The sequence below is a fragment of the Drosophila simulans genome, chromosome 3R (assembly GCF_016746395.2).
Source record: "Drosophila simulans strain w501 chromosome 3R, Prin_Dsim_3.1, whole genome shotgun sequence".
Classification (NCBI taxonomy): Eukaryota; Metazoa; Arthropoda; class Insecta; order Diptera; family Drosophilidae; genus Drosophila; species Drosophila simulans.
In genome coordinates this window covers 13,480,654-13,496,214 of record NC_052523.2, presented here as the reverse complement: position 1 = coordinate 13,496,214, position 15,561 = coordinate 13,480,654, and the positions used below count along the sequence as shown (strand labels likewise).

Sequence of the window (15,561 nt, the reverse complement as noted above, 5' to 3'; positions counted from 1 at the left end):
AACAGATTTCACTGTAAGCTGACGCTGACATGCTTAGTTATTTGCTTCGTCATTCTATTTTGACCAGGGGATGCGATCGCTGACTCCTAATCAAAACCGGAGGGTCAGGGTCAGGAGCAAGTCACAAAAGCGAAAGCCCGCCGGCGAGAACACGTTCCGTCGGGAACAGATGTTGAAGCTCTAGCCGTCATCCCGCCCATGGGTCATACGTCAAGTGGGCGGAACTGATAAGATTACGAAGTGCTATGTGGCCGACGTCGGCACTTTGTGGGAGCGCCAGCTGTTGGCTTCTGAATCCCCGGAAAGGCGACGTGGAACGTGATGGCGGAACGGCAAATTATTCACTCGCAATTCGCCGACCAGTGCTGACCAACAGAGATGACCACCTCCGCCGACAGTGTGTTCGTTGCCCGATCCGATGGCATCTCCGCCGAAGGAGTCCGGGATCAGTACGCCGATGGCAAGGCCGCCAAGGTGTGGGAAATCTTCATTGGCGACAAAAACTCGCGCACGGACAACTACAAGAACTTCCTAATCGATATGCTGCGCAATAAGGGATGCAAGCGTGTCCTGGACGTGGCCTGTGGAACGGGGTAAGATGCGAAATCATCCTCACATTTTCATCAATGAAAATTAGTCACTACTCATCTGAACTATGGTATAGAATCCTTTACGAAGCTATTATGGCAAGCTTGCGCCCTCCGAATCCACTTTGAGCTCTACAACCTTCAACACTTTTCTTTCAGTGTGGACTCCCTGATGCTTGTGGAGGAGGGTTTCGAGGTTGTGTCAGTGGATGCCTCTGATAAGATGTTGAAGTACGCTCTCAAGGAGCGCTGGGCCCGACGAAAGGAAGCTGCCTTCGATAAGTGGGGTAAGTTGGTGAATGACCAATAAGCTTTGCCCCATATCTATATCTATTGCTATCCTACAGTCATTGAGGAAGCCAACTGGTTGACTCTGTACGACGACATCCAGGAGCACATTCAGGATGGTTTCGATGCAGTCATTTGCTTGGGCAACTCCTTTGCCCACTTGATGGACGGGTTCGGGGATCAGCGGGAGCACAAGCAGGCCATTGGCAACTTCGAAAAGTGCCTCAAGCCTGGAGGCGTCCTGCTCATCGATCATCGCAACTACGACAATATCCTGGAAACAGGAGCGACGCCTGCCAAGAGTATCTACTATAATGTAAGTACAAATTTCCCATTTAAAATCTAATTTTGATCTGTAGAATCTAATCCAATAAGCGTGTAGTTCGTACCTCCGATAGTGAGTTGTACAAATTCTAGCGAATCATCTCCTCAATTAAAAACTATCTGTAAAAATAGCTAAATGTTGTCGCATCATCGCGGTGATAAGAACGGATGATCTTGTTTGTGAACCCCACATAACACATCATAATCATCACTCGCCTTATCAGCTACACATCTTTCGATTCAATTAATCCAATAATCCAATGATGACTTGCACCTAATTGCAGACGAGTCACACGGCGGACATCAAGACATCCGTGCTCTTCTACTGCGGCAAGCCCGCCCTGGTGTCCATGGACTACCTGATCGCTGGCAACAAGCTGACCAGCGAGTTCCGTCTGTCCTACTATCCCCACGAGCTGAAACGCTTCCAGGAGATTCTAGCCGAGATCTTCTCCGCCAAGGCCAAGCACCAGTTGTATGGTGACTTCAAGGAGATGAGCCAGGTGAAGAACCCCGCCTTCTACATTCACCTGATTGAGAAGCCACAGGTTTAGATTTAAGTTTTTAGTTGTATTCACATAAGGCCACAAGACACATCCATATAAATATACATAAAGTTCCTCCGATTCGCACAGTCTCGAGCCTCCTCAGTTTTCTCCTAAACCATTATGCAGAATCGGCCGACGATGGAGCCAAAGCACAGAGTCACCATGGCGGCCTCGATCACGAACGGGAATTTGGCCTTCACGTAATTGAACATCCCGGTGTAGATGCTCGACAGGGCGGCCAGTAGTATCAACGTCATCTCTCGTCCGCCGAACTTCGCTTCAGACTGCCACTAAAACGCAATAGCTATCGAAACCCTCAATTCTTGGGGCAAGTGTCATTAGCCTTGCAAATGCTTTTCCATTACGTTTTCAATGGGTTCTGCTTTGCAGAGAAAATGAGTAACGATCGAAGTGCGATTCTTAAAAAACCAAATACTGGAAAAATTGGCGGTATTCTAATAACAGTGGAGCTCAATGTTGGAAAACTATGTTGCAGTACTACTTTGTTTTTCCAAATTATGATGTATGAAGTCTACTATTATCAAGAAACTAACATAAAATATTATATATGTTTTTTCCTAGTATTGAAATTTGAACTATAATCCGGAAAATGGGACAGTACGTCAAGAATAGATTTTACTGTAGTAGACTTTGTAGCACAATACCCATGGGTATCAATGTTTTTGTGGTCTCTGTATGAAGGATCGTCTAGCAGACAACGCTGACGTATGCTCATTAAAGTGTCATCGAATACAAAAAACACAAGCCAGCTAGCGAAAATAGGACTTAATTGACATGTTTATTATAAATACGTTTTAGTTCTACGCAACGGCTTTACTATCATGAAAACGTGGTGAAATTGTAACAGTGTGCTTTCCAATCCGAATTCAGATGCCAACGATTTTATTAATGCGCTTGACGTCGGTGATCTGGCGTTGGATCTCTTCGGTTAGCTGGGTAAGTATCTCGGTGATAGTGCGGTGCTGTTTCTCCGGCAGCTCGTACGCGTTCTTCTTGAGGTCATCTTGCGTTTTGGAAATGTGGTAGCGCTGCTTGTTAAACGTCTTCTTAACACTATCCAGTCCAGCGGCCAGGCTCTGGGTGACCTTATTAAGTCGATACACCTCCTGGGAAAACTGCCGTTCCGCAATCACATTATTGGGTAGTGAGGCATTGGCCCTCTGCATCAGGGCGTTGCACTTGCGGACGAGCAGCTCCTGGTTGTAGCTAATCTCCTCAAAGCGCTCGGCAAGCTTGTGGGCCCGCTCGCTGATCAGTTCGCGTTCCTGCTCCAGGTTTTGGATCTCCTGCAGCTGTTGTTCCTTCTTCAGCTGGATCTGGTTGATGTGGCGTGTAAAGGCGGCGCGCACAAGGTCATGTCGTTTAAGGTACTGCTCGCGAAGCACCTCGATTGCTTGGTTAAGCAGTTCGTAGCTCTCCTGGGCGGATGGCGAGGAAAGTTTATCCGCCAAGATTGGCTGGTTAACACTACGTTGCAAAAGCGATTTAATCGTATCGACAAACGCTGGCCCACTTTCCTGCTGCGACACTTCTGGATCAACTGGCTTATTCTCATTGGGTGTAACCAAAAGCTGGGCATCAATTACCAGCTTAAGACTAATCACCTGACCGCTGCCCAGCAGTAGAACCATACCGGCAGGAATTTGTAATAGGGCAAGTCCAAAGACTGCGTTCACCGTCTCACTGGAGTCGAATTTTGTGCACAGAATGTACTCTGCACTTGCAGAGGCCGCCAGCTCTAGACGATCTTCATCGGACTCGCTCTCCAAGTAACGTTGCAGCTCTGCGATAAAACTGACCGTAATGGCATGAAGTCCTGCGTTGTGGTAGGCAAAGTAGCGAAGCTCATTGATCAGATCCCGCTTTAAATATATGGGACAGTTGTCTCCACCTTTTTCAGTTCCGGATGCAGATATTCCCAGCTCAAGTTTGACAGTTTCTAGTACATGTACAACGTATTCGGCGGGTTCAATTAACACAAAATCGTCAACCTCGCTGAAAGATTTCTCAGTGGCGTCCGCCTCCATAAGCAGAGCATGGTGGAGCTTTCCGTTGGACTCAGCTATAACCAGGGTCGGCGGAAGTGATGGGATAATCATGAGTGCACACGACTCCAGACCATAATTGTCATGTGCCTGTGGCGTTATAGTAATGGGGCCCTGCAGACGCGTATTCTCCGAGTCCACGGCAGTCATCAAAATGTATATGTTTCCATTCTCGCGGAGCAAAACGATGGGCCACTCTATCCTCTCCTGTTTTGGCAGCGATTTGGCCGCCACAAGGGTTTTGTTGCTCTTATCCAAAGTGGTTTCGTTATTGCCGGCTGTTTCCGGTTCAGTGACACGTGGTTTTGCAGCAGGAGCGATGTCAAAGTCGACGGCTACCTCGCCGAAGTCGCATAGCGAGTTATTGGCCCCACTTCGAAGCACCGTGGGACCCACCTGCCACACGTGGCGCAACTTGGAGTGATTGTACACTCGAATAGTGTTGTTGTTGAGCAGCACGATCAGCGTGGAGTCCGACACAGAGTGCGGATGCCAGCGGACCTGGCGCACTTCCAAGTGCGGGTTTTTTAGGAAGAGCTGGGTGTCCAGGCCGAACGAGTGGCAGGTGATCACTGGCTTGCCTTCTTTGTAGTATCCATCGGGGCCCCAGCGACGGGGCAGTTCCATTATGACAACGCCGCGCGGTCCACTTAGTGCCACTAGGGAGCCCTCGTTGGAGGCCAGCACGCGGTCCACCTCCAGGCTCACAAAGCACGATGGAATCAGTGTCTGGAACTGGACATTCACCTTTGCAGCAAGCGATGAGCGCCAGTTGCGAACCAGCAGGCAACTGTCCTTCGCGTGCCAGGCAAACAGCAGGTCGTCCTTGCAGTCCAGCAGGTTCTGAGTCCTCTGCACCACGGGCAACCCATTGCGGATCTTCGCGAACATCTCCGTTTTGTTCAATTCCAAGACATCGGTGAGCGACATCGTTTGTTTATGCTTCAATTCGTATGACCGGCGTTTAAGGCAATGCTATAGTGTGATTGTAGTTTGTTAAAATCCGCAAAGTATTTTTTTAGTATTTTTTTTAATTGGAATTCATAAAACTTGAAACTTGTTTAAAAACGCGAATAACAACATTTTCGAAAAAAATACTAATAATAATAGCTGTTTAAACTTTTTAACTAAAAACGTTAGCATGAATGATGCTATAAATTTAAAAAGTGGAATAATTGATTAATATTTAATAAAATAATATAACAGTTGGTGATATTATTTTTTAATATTGGTATAATTCGCAAAACGCATTAATTCAACAACTTTTATTAATCTATTTAAATCACTTAGTGCTATAAACATTTAAGTTCTCTTTTGGAGCTCCAACAGCGGCACAGATTTCAACTTCATGGTAATATCTTCAACAAAGTAAAGATTTTCAAAAGGAAAACTCGTTCTAAACCTATAATTCCGCAATAACTTGGCTAATGTAACTTTGGCCGATATCAAGGCATATCTCCAACCTAATCAGAACGAAATAATAATATAATATAATATATTTAATTCAATGGTCATAAATTAGCGATCACTTAGTTACCTATGCAATTTCGAATGCCCTTGGTAAAAGGTATATAGGCGTACGGATGCTTGTCTTGGATGTTGTGGGGAAGGAAATGATCTGGGTTGAAAGTTTCCGCATCCGGACCCCAGATCTTTTTGCTTCTGTGCATGTGATAGATGTCGATGGCGATCTGGACCCCTTTGGGAACCACTATACCATTGGACAGCTTCAGATCCTGCGACGTTTGTCGGGATACGACCGGAACCGGGGGTATCACTCTCATTGATTCGTTAAGGATCAGGTCCAGGTATACCATCTGCTGGGTGTCCGCGTAAGAAACATCAAAGTCTCCTGTGTTTGGGAATATAGTCTTTATTTCCTCAAAGGCCCTCTCCTGGTATTCCGGAAACATCGCCAGCAACATCAGGGTGTAGTACACGGCATTAGCCGTGGTCTCAAAAGCTCCAAAAACAATTATATTCGACTCATCCTCAACATTCTTCAGGGTGAACACTCCTCGTCTCATCAAATCCGTGGCCAGGTTTAGAAATATGTTCTTATCATTGGACTGGATGGCAGGTAGAACTCCCATTTCGTCCTCGACCAACTTCCTCTCAATTATCTGAAAGGGTAAGGAGATTTGTAAGTGAATAAGCGGAGGGAGTAGTTGGAGGTGGTTACCTTCCGAATAAACTGACGAATCTCCGTTTTGGCCTGGTAGTAGTGCGATTCCTTTCCAGCCAGCTGCCGGCAAAATCGGCTATTGAGCCACGGGGAGAAGCACATATCTGTCATGGTTTCCAGGATGCTATTAATGGATAGATGCAGTCCGATTGCAAGTCAACACTCACCATTGGTATCGCCCCAGCAAGGAATTGCTCCTGAAGCTCTCCTCGTCCTTCACATCGCTGCCCATGGTGGTTTCTGCTCTCATATAAGTATATCATATATTTAATATCAGATCGACTCTTTTACCTGAATTATTCATTCTGGCTTTCGACCACGTTTATATGCAAACAACAAACGTGACAGCCATAATTTATGAGTCTTCTTTCAAACAAACAACACTTCTTCTTCTTTACTCACGGGTGGCAATTCCCAGGGTGAAGCTCTGCAGCAGTGGAATGAGATCCATCTCGCCGTCATCCTCTAGTGGTTCGAGTTGATCGAGCAGAAGGGCCGTTTCCCGGTTGAAAATGGGCAGGAAGCTGAGTAGCACCTTGTGGCTGAAGGCGGGATTCAGCAGCTTCCGATGGATGCTCCAGCGGGGATCTACACAAATCCACACATAAGTTACTCGCACAATCGATTCCATAGACACACACCCTTCAGACTGAATAATCCAACTCCGGCTCCATCGTCCACTGCCTTGTAGATAATGCCCTTGTTGACGCAGTGCGGCGATGTAAAGATATCCTGCACCACTTGGGGATCACTCACAATCATAAAGGGAATGGGCCCCAGCCAGGAGAAAATGGTCGGACCGTGCTTATCGAGGAAGCAACCGAATGCGTTAAGGATATCTGCGCACGGACACTAAGGTTATTACTCCCGACCAACACAACAATCATCACAACATCCAAAGCACCTTCCCTGCGCATCAGCCAGTGAGCCATGCCCAAAATGGGATATCCAAGTGGTCCCGGTATCTTGAGCGTGAGCAGATAAAATCTGCGCCTGCTCCACAGAAAGTAGATCCAGAGCAGGAACAGCAGTCCACACCACAGCGTCCAGGTGAGCATGATTAATCCTTTGACAATATCCGCTATCCAATTGTAATAATCCGTTTGCCAATAATTTTCGACCGATCGGTTTGAAGTGCGCCAACAGTTTGATTGGCCAATTCTCAGTCAATCGACTTTTTATAATCCGGACGTGTTGACTGCTTTGGGACTCGATCGATCGATTTGTTGTCACGCGTGGAGCTCAGCAATCGACCTGGTTGACTCTCCTCCTCCCAGGAGAGAAGAAGCCGTAGGGGCTACGGGTGGAGACCCATTGAACCGCACATAGCGCGCCGCTTTTTATTGGGACTCGACGTGGGGGGTTGCGCATACAAATAGCTATAATTTTGACTAATGGCCAGTGGTGACATGCGCCACACGCTCCAAGAATGCGAATTGGCCAACGACGATGCACTACGTCACTGATCACTGATTCCGATCTGGGGGAGGGGTGCCTCTAATGGCGTTGTATAACCCAACGAATCTCAGGTGGCAAAGTGCGATGACACAGATATTTCATTAACGGTAGGGTTCGGTCAATAACAATAATTAGAATAACAAGATGCGTAACTTTTTTGAAGCTACTTTTTATGGGCGACCAGATCTATATATAGTATGCACTTGCTTTTCAAGTTAAAAACATAAACAAAAATTGTGTTTGTTTGTGGACTTGTAAGTACGGAACGAGTTAACATTTATTTAATGACAAAGCATTTAAATAGTCGAAATTTTCAAAATATTAGCAAAGCGCTCTATATTATTAATAAAATCCAGTTATAAAGCCACTTGACGTTCATACGGACAGACGGACATGTCCGGATCAACTTGGAAGTGATATATATACTTCATAAGGTCGGAAACGCTTACTTACCCTTTAAGCACTAAGTTCCTTTACAACGATTGAACCAAACTAATAAAACTCGACTTCTTCTTATTCTGTGTATTATTTATTAAAATTTAAAATATTACTTTCATTTGGTTTTCAAACTGTTCTTAGCCTAGGTATATTATGCACGTATGGAGGATGGTAGGGCGCCAAGGCGTCTCCACCTGATCTGATGATGAATGGGCATATGCTTGGAAACATGTGCGATGGCTATGGTCTATATAAAGAATGAACACCTCGATTTTGCGCTGGCTAAGCTGCGGGCTCCGACGACGAGATTACAGCGAAAAATGGCAGAACTTTTCAATTGGTTTCGAAAGTTTTGTGGAATTTAGCGTTTTTGAGTTAGTGCGACGACGGTTTGTCTCCCTACGACGCCGATCCGTTGGTCACGGCGAGTTTCCCTGAAAGATGTACAGGATAATACAGTTGAGCGGATTTTCTGGTGGAACGATTCGAGCCTGCCCATGCGATGACTCCGAAACACTCAGCGAGTAGTATGCGACATAAGCTGGCATTTATTTACAGCGGTTCCAAGTCGATGAGCCTTACGATCTACAAAGCAATCGGGGTCTATGGGAATGGGAATGGGTTTTAGGGGTTTAGGTGTGCTGGGTATGCAGGTGCAGGGTTAGAGACAAGGTGCTCGGAATGTGTAGTGGACAGAAGTGCGTCTTAGTCATGCTATTCGATTACAAACTCGATCCACACCAGAAAGGCAGAGTACGGCAGGCGAAGCAGAGAAGCTCTAGCAGCTAGCAACTAGGCAGTGAGTGAGTGAGTGGGTTAGTAGATGGAGTAGTTATAGCGACGCCTCTTGGGTTCGTCGCCCAGGGGCAGGGACTTGCTGGAGCCAGAGCGCCCGCTCAGCAGGGCGGTGTGCGAGCAGCTGGGCAGCAGGTGGCCCGGGTTAGTGTGAAGCGAGCTACTGGGATGGTCGCAGGCGGCGGAGTCTAAGATGCGAGTGGGGCTAGGCCAAGGTGAGTCGGGGTACGAACCAGTTCCGTTGTCCACGTGTCCATTGCTCTGGATAGTTGGGGACGCGGGTGCGCTTCCATTGACACCATTTGTGGCACCCATCAGCGGTGCACTGGACTTGGTGCCTGTTACAAAGTGACAATCAGTTTAAAAGGAACTGAGTAAGAGTAAGAGAACCAAAAACTTACCAGCCGACCGATAATGGCCGTTGCCGGCAATCTCGATGTCTCCATTGGCCATTACCACCGCTCGCGGCGCACTGACCCCGTTCTCCTCCTCCTTGACGCACTTGATCAGGAACAAAAGCGAGGAGCCGAGCAGCGGGGGCAGTCCGGCGAGGATGAGCGGCAATGTGTAGGAGTTCGTGCTGTCGAAGATCATGCCCGCCACTGGTGGACCCACTGTGAGCGGAATGGAGCTGAGGCCCAGCAGGAAGCCGATGGCCTGTGTGGCGCCCGAGGGGCCACAGATCTCGTAGGCGATTGGTCCCAGCAACGAAATAAAGCAGCCGTCGAAGAGACCCATGACCAGGGTGAACGAGACGAGGATGACGTACGAGTTGGTGAGCGGCAGCAGCAAGGTGACCAGGCCAATGGACACCAAGGACAGCTGTTGCAGGTACATGCGGTTCACACCCGGCATATCGGCAATGACGCCGAAGATCAGACGCCCAATGCCGGAGGTGATGCCGATACACATGACCGGCAGGTTGACATCCTCGCCCGGAAAAGTGGTTTTCACGAACTGCATCATGTGCACATAGGGCACAAAGTAGCCGAACAAGGCGAGCGGCACACAAAGTGCCCAGATGACGAAGCGTTTACGCTTCCAGATCTCCACGTTGATGATGGAGCGCAGGAAGAGATTGATGCGCGATCTGCCGGGCTTCTTCTTCGGCGGCTCCGGTGGCGGATGCAGTGGCTTGTACACGAAGGAGCAGAGGATAATAAAGGCGGAAACGAGGCTCATTATCTGGAAAATCAATAGAAGCCATCAGTATACTAGCAAGTAGATGCCATCATTATTCCACTTACCCGCAGGGTTCCCTCCAGACCATAGCCAGCCAGTAGCTTGTCCAGACAGGGCGGCAGTATCACAGTGAAAACGCTGGAGCCGGCGGTCACGAAGCCACTCACCTTGCCCAGGTACCGCTTGAAGTAGTGGCCCAGGATGGCCAATGTGGGCGTGTAGGCAAGGGCGGCGCCCAGGCCGAACATGATGCCGTAGGTGAAGTACAGGGCGCCGATGTTCTCCGTGCAAAACGAGGACAACAGCAGTCCTCCCGCGGAGAGGACTCCGCCGGCGAAGGTGGTCAGCCTCAGGCCAATTTTGTCCGTCAGGCAGCCAGCCATTGTGGAGAAGAGGAATGTGGTGCCGATGGCCAGGGCGCCAATCAGAGCTGAAAGCAATTTCTACAATGATTAAGTATTCTTGATATCAAATGAAGTAATCTGTGAGAAAACAAGAAGCTTTTTGAAATCCAAAAGGTGTGCTTCCTTAAATATAGCTACATTTTGACCCATTTTTAAAGGTATGTTGAAATATTAAATACCTCTCATCTTAAGTAAAGATCATTTAAATATGTAGATGTGAAGGAATGATGATTTGCAATCTCTCGTCTTAAACAATATTTTTTTTTTTTACTGCTTATCAAAAGCAATGTTGGTCCAACATATTTATATTTATATTATCTCTAGATGGATTCCTGTGCATTTATTTGCTGTGAGGCAACTCCCTAATCCCGATATTGCTGACCAACTGTCTGCTAGACTCACTTGGACCAATTTCAATTGACAAATCGAATCTCACGCACTTGCGGTCGATTGTGAAGTGAGGCCATGCAAACCATGTCTGGAGTTGGACCGCCATCCCAGGTGTTTCATTGCAACTTCCAGGTGGATGCCCGACTGCGTAGAGCGTTAGCTGGAAACCCGATCCGCCGGCGGTTGGTGAGGTTGGAGGACCAAATGCATCTTGTCGCACGCCGCTCAAAGATTCGATTTTCGTCGTCAATAATTTTCCGCTGAACTCTATGGGCGCAGAAGTGGGGGAAATCCAATGGTTTTCGTGGCGTAAACACTTTCGCTTGTTCCACTTTGGCACTTCCAATTGATGACCGACTGACAGAATTGGGTTAATTCTTTGTTGCCCGCCTGCGAGGATGATCAAATGCCGTGATAAGACAGATGTGCAGCTGCAGCCGCTCCAGAGCGCCAATGGTCCATTGTCTGGGACATGGACAGTGGACCGGAGCAGGTAGCGCTTCCAAAGCAATCATCGCTTTATTTACGAGACTAATTGAAACCATATAGATTATATTTATAGCACGCAATTATAAGTCTTTGACCCCTCAAAACTAAGCGGACTTGTAGTTCCAATCGCGCGGAATTTCAAATACTACTCTACGCCGGAACTGGAGATAAGCACTGGATTCAGTTCGCGTGTCCATCCGAATTTGTTGTCACAATGTACGTTGGAATGGCTTTTTTAATGGCGATACGCACACCATTCATAAGCTAGCCTTCCTTGACCTTTAATTCAAAGATTAGTTCGTTTCTTTTCATTTCATTTCCATTTCAGTGCATAAGAAATACGCTCCTCAGATATCTTAAGTTCCATATATATTACATATATGGGAGAAATAGAACAGAAAGTGCAGCGCGCATAGCCCAAAATAGCATTTGACCCACTCCGGATGCCTCATGGATACTTATTGACCGTTCGCCGAGACACGTCCCACTGAGGAATGGGGCCGTGAGATGGCACGTAACTCTCGCCCACATGCGCAGAACGATATTCCACTGCAATCTCGGCAAGAGCCGGCCAGTCCAATGTCAATGCCACAGATAGAAACGTCAACGACGACGATACTCTCTCACTGCACAGCCAGTAGTCAATGGCGAGGAGAGGCATTAGATAATAGCCCAATGGACGGTGCCAAAAATCGGTGCTAAAAACGAATCCGTACGGAAGGGGAATCTGCCGGGTTGCATGGCTCCGCCGGCGTCTGGCGAAAATAGATCGGAATATTTATAGGACGCCTCATATTCATAGTTAGATAGGCAACCCGATGCGATCTCATGCAATATCTGACGCAATCTGCAGGCGGATTGCATCGGGGGATAGCACTTAGATTGGCGCTCGATTGGATGATTGATCTTGACCTCCGATCCGCGCGGATGAACCAATGGGCCAACCAGCGCCCATTAAGCTCCCTCAAGTCGCGCTGATGTGCCTACGGAGGTGTGTAATTGACAAAGGCTGACAATTAATTGATGAATCGACACCGCGATAGAAGTGGGCGGAGGAGGAGGAGGAAAATATGGCACACAAGAGCTGGGGTTCGGGTTCGGATTACGTCAGGTTTTAATCATATTGCGGAACTGAACTGGCAGCCAGTCTTGGCTTAGCTCTAGCCTTAGCCCTAGATGAGTGCATCTGGCTGCCGTTCGGTCGGAGGAGGATCGCTGTCAGGCGGAGCACTTGAGGGGCTTCCCCGATGCAGCGCCGTCAGTCGACCAAGTAACTGGGTCACTGGCGGGTAGCTTTCGTCTTCTGCCGGTCGGCTTGGCCAATTCGACCAGCTCGTCTTAAAAGCGCCGGCCGTGCCCCCAATGCGTTTGCCGTCCCACGTTGCGTATGCGTAATGCAGGCCAAGCGGCAAAACCTTGACAAACGCTGTGGTGTGAACTCTGCTCGTTTGTTTCAGTTCTTTCTGGTTGAGGGTGGCTCTACCCGCTACTCCATTTAAGGTGGCCAAACAAAAATGATGCACTTCTGGCGGAGAACCCTACGGATTTTCCGCTCCAACTCTATGCGACGTCGCTGTCTTCGTGCTCTTCGCACTCGAAGTCTGTTGAATAATGCTTTGTGATCCAATCAACTTTTAGCAATTTAATTCACTTGACGTCGCTACGTTGGATTCCTATATCGTCACTTCGTTCGTACTACGTACTACAACGTTTTATTGAACCCAAGAGCTGGCGGATGGGAGACGCCAATGTGCGTTGCCATTCCCGAGTGTCCGTTAGATTCGAAATAAATATTAATAAATGTAAATAAAAATTGGCAAAGTATTATTGAGTCTGAAGTGCGTCAACATCTAATCAAATTTAAATTCGGAAATATAAGATCTCTCTTAGAAATTTCAAGGTAACTTCCAGTGGCGATAGTACAATCTTTAGCTGTGGATGCCATTAAATCCAAGTCAGATGTGACAATATTATCAACTAATGGGGAATCTTTGACGATTGAACCTCTGGGCTTTTGCGAATCAAAGTCTGAGACCCCCCGGTCAGCAATCAGAGGCCATAAAATATGATTTGTGCTCTGGAGAGGTTGGCCAGGTCCGTGCCCAAAACAGATAGTAGTCGCAAAAACAACTGCCCAGTTCCCATCTAATCTCATTTGCCCTGCCTGCATAATTACAATCAGCGCCGGCAGCAGCCGTCCATAAATTCCGAATAGATGCGCCAGGGGCTGAAGGGATTATGGACAAATTGCTTTCGCATTCGGATGTATGGGGGAAACATCCCCAAACCCCATACCCCATACCCGATACCCGATTTCCGTGGCACACTCACCCGCTTTGCTGGACGCCTCCGGATCGCCGAGCTTCGTAAGCCTATCCGTCAGCAGCGAATGGATGACGCCGTAGGTGTTGATGAACCCAAAGATGATGCCGTTGCAGAGGAAGGCGCTCACCATGACCAGCCAGGCGCGTGCTCCTCCGTCCGGTGGCTCCTTGCCGTGTATGTCCCGACAGCAGGGCGCCTCGATGTGTGTCCCGTTCGCGTTTCCATTCCCATTCTGGGCGGGAGCAGACGGCTTTAGCGCATCCTTGCCGTTCGCATGCACCAATCCGTTGGTCGCGGATGCAGTGTGTCCATTGGCGGCGGGCAGGATGCGACCATTCACCTGGCTCTGCAGGTCGTTCAGTGGTTCATTCTCAGCCATGGTTGCTGGCTAGGATTGGATGGCGAGAGCTGCCTGCAAAAATATCATATAGTGTATGAGTTTTGAGTGCATTGAATCGGTGGGATGCACTACGCGTATCAGTCAGCCACACTGTACCCAAATATGCCGAAATGATACCGCGTTTCCCCATCCCGGAAAATAATCACCGACAGACGCGGAATTGGCTGACCAAATATTTGGACACGTTTATCGCTATTTGCGCCCCCGACAAATGAAAATGCAGTTTACATTGTCGGCGAACCAGAGGCTAACTAAATGGGGAACAAAGACCAGATCTTAAGGGAGAGTTACTAGGGAAGATCACAATTCCATCTGGAGATAAGCTGAGGGAATGGCTATAAAGATATACGGGATGCATTTTGGTTCTGAATATTTCAAATAAATTAAAGTGTATCTTTGAATAAGTTATCCTTCTGTTCTTAAGCATGTTAGTCACTCAGTTAGCCAACGAAAAGTTTAAATTGGATTAAATTGCAAAGCTCAGTTAACGAAAAACCATAAATATCTATGGTTTCATTGGCTAACTGGTTCAAATTAATATCCAAAGATATCATGGCCACATAACTTTCGATTCCGCCTCCAATTTCCCTGCTTAGTATCTGGTCAGCAACATTGTAATGCACTTTTAAAGCTGCGCAGAACACAGATTGCATTACAAGCGATAACTGAAATTCGTCGCATTTTTCGATTATGCATGCCCTTGTCGAGTGCACTTCGCTGGTTCGGGGGTTTGGGGAGCGGTAGCTCGAGGTGGGTCTACGGTCTACTGTCTACGGTTCACAGCAGCGTTCCGTTCTGCAAACGTTTCTTTTTCCCGCCGCGGGGCAGCCGAAAAAACCGCATCGTCGCCACAGCGAAAACTCAATGTAATGCGAACCGCTCGACGGAATTGTAGCAAAAATAAAGAAATACAATTGAAACCACTATCGTTCTTGGCGGCTATCGCCGAATTCCGCGCTATCAACGCCATGCACGTGCCCGCTCGATGACGATGCGGTGGGTAACACCCAGTTCAATCCCAAGGGGGTTCACTGCCTAAAACCGAAGGTCACCTCACGGGTCGATGGGTTGGCCCTTATGCAATCGCCGGCGTTTGGACGAACTCCAAGTCCGCTCCTCTACGTACTTGTAAGCCGGAACTCCAGTCGCTGCAGGCAGGCGTGCGATTCACTTGAAGACTGGAAATCCGATGAAGCCGACTCGAGAATCGCGCGAATCAGTGGTCGGGTGGAGACCTCTCGAGCGAGCACACAACCGAACGCTTGCGTCGTCGGCGGCGGAATGAAGAAAACTGAATTATTTTCCACGAGCTGTTTTTGCGAAAAATCGCTCGCTCACTTGATGAGGTGCGCCTAATCGGAGAAGCAGAGCAACTGTTCTCTGCGGTAAACAAAAATTCACCTAGGCAACGCACAGACAAGCGGTGCGTTAAGGGTTTCCCATCAGCCAGCCTGATGATGCAGCTGCTCCAGGTCCAGTTCCTCGCGCAATCACATGATCTCGGGCGGGATTTTGTGTTCAAATTGAATGCTCTTCTAATTGATCAATTCCCAGAATTAGAAACTGAAGCTTTGGCGCTCCACTGCGCAATACCATCAATTGGTGGTTTAGTCGGTGGCGATGACTTCCACCGCCGGCAAGTGGCCATATCCGCCGCAGCCACCAAAGAAGAACTGTTCCAG

The 15,561-nt window shown here is 48.0% G+C and overlaps 5 protein-coding genes across 7 annotated transcripts; 1 reads left to right on the top strand and 4 right to left on the bottom strand.

Moving 5' to 3' along the window:
- Nucleotides 1-330: 330 nt before the first annotated feature.
- LOC6728323 (glycine N-methyltransferase) lies at nt 331-1,825 on the top strand. Its single transcript, XM_002103636.3, has 4 exons — nt 331-593; nt 747-874; nt 935-1,191; nt 1,484-1,825. The coding sequence occupies exons 1-4, from the start codon at nt 379-381 to the stop codon at nt 1,751-1,753; spliced, it is 870 nt and encodes a 289-aa protein (XP_002103672.1). The 5' UTR covers nt 331-378; the 3' UTR covers nt 1,754-1,825.
- On the bottom strand, nt 1,749-2,058 carry LOC27208967. The gene has a single exon (XM_016184498.3). It carries the CDS (start codon nt 2,002-2,004, stop codon nt 1,858-1,860), a length of 147 nt encoding a protein of 48 aa, XP_016034957.1. The 5' UTR covers nt 2,005-2,058; the 3' UTR covers nt 1,749-1,857.
- Nucleotides 2,059-2,527: 469 nt separating this feature from the next.
- On the bottom strand, nt 2,528-4,809 carry LOC6728322 (nuclear pore complex protein Nup88). The gene has a single exon (XM_002103635.4). It carries the CDS (start codon nt 4,741-4,743, stop codon nt 2,635-2,637), a length of 2,109 nt encoding a protein of 702 aa, XP_002103671.1. The 5' UTR covers nt 4,744-4,809; the 3' UTR covers nt 2,528-2,634.
- A 254-nt stretch (nt 4,810-5,063) lies between these two features.
- LOC6728321 (probable cytochrome P450 313a4) lies at nt 5,064-7,327 on the bottom strand. Of its 2 annotated transcripts, XM_002103634.4 has the most exons (7): nt 6,903-7,327; nt 6,640-6,837; nt 6,401-6,586; nt 6,166-6,238; nt 5,996-6,122; nt 5,351-5,936; nt 5,064-5,276 (listed from the first exon to the last, which is right to left on the bottom strand). In XM_002103634.4, the coding sequence occupies exons 1-7, from the start codon at nt 7,054-7,056 to the stop codon at nt 5,116-5,118; spliced, it is 1,485 nt and encodes a 494-aa protein (XP_002103670.1). In that variant the 5' UTR covers nt 7,057-7,327; the 3' UTR covers nt 5,064-5,115. The 2 variants fall into 2 exon arrangements, with proteins under 2 accessions (XP_002103670.1, XP_016034956.1); XM_016176836.3 differs by lacking the exons at nt 6,640-6,837; nt 6,903-7,327 and having other exon boundaries at nt 5,996-6,102; nt 6,401-6,416.
- Nucleotides 7,328-7,970: 643 nt separating this feature from the next.
- Nucleotides 7,971-15,509, bottom strand: LOC6728320 (monocarboxylate transporter 10). 2 transcript variants are annotated; one of them, XM_016176834.3, is made up of 6 exons: nt 15,006-15,509; nt 13,486-13,891; nt 9,937-10,301; nt 9,091-9,874; nt 8,923-9,027; nt 7,971-8,328 (listed from the first exon to the last, which is right to left on the bottom strand). In XM_016176834.3, exons 2-6 carry the CDS (start codon nt 13,856-13,858, stop codon nt 8,294-8,296), a joined length of 1,662 nt encoding a protein of 553 aa, XP_016034954.1. In that variant the 5' UTR covers nt 13,859-13,891; nt 15,006-15,509; the 3' UTR covers nt 7,971-8,293. The 2 variants fall into 2 exon arrangements, with proteins under 2 accessions (XP_016034954.1, XP_016034955.1); XM_016176835.3 differs by having other exon boundaries at nt 8,262-9,027.
- Between the last annotated feature and the right edge of the window lie 52 nt (nt 15,510-15,561).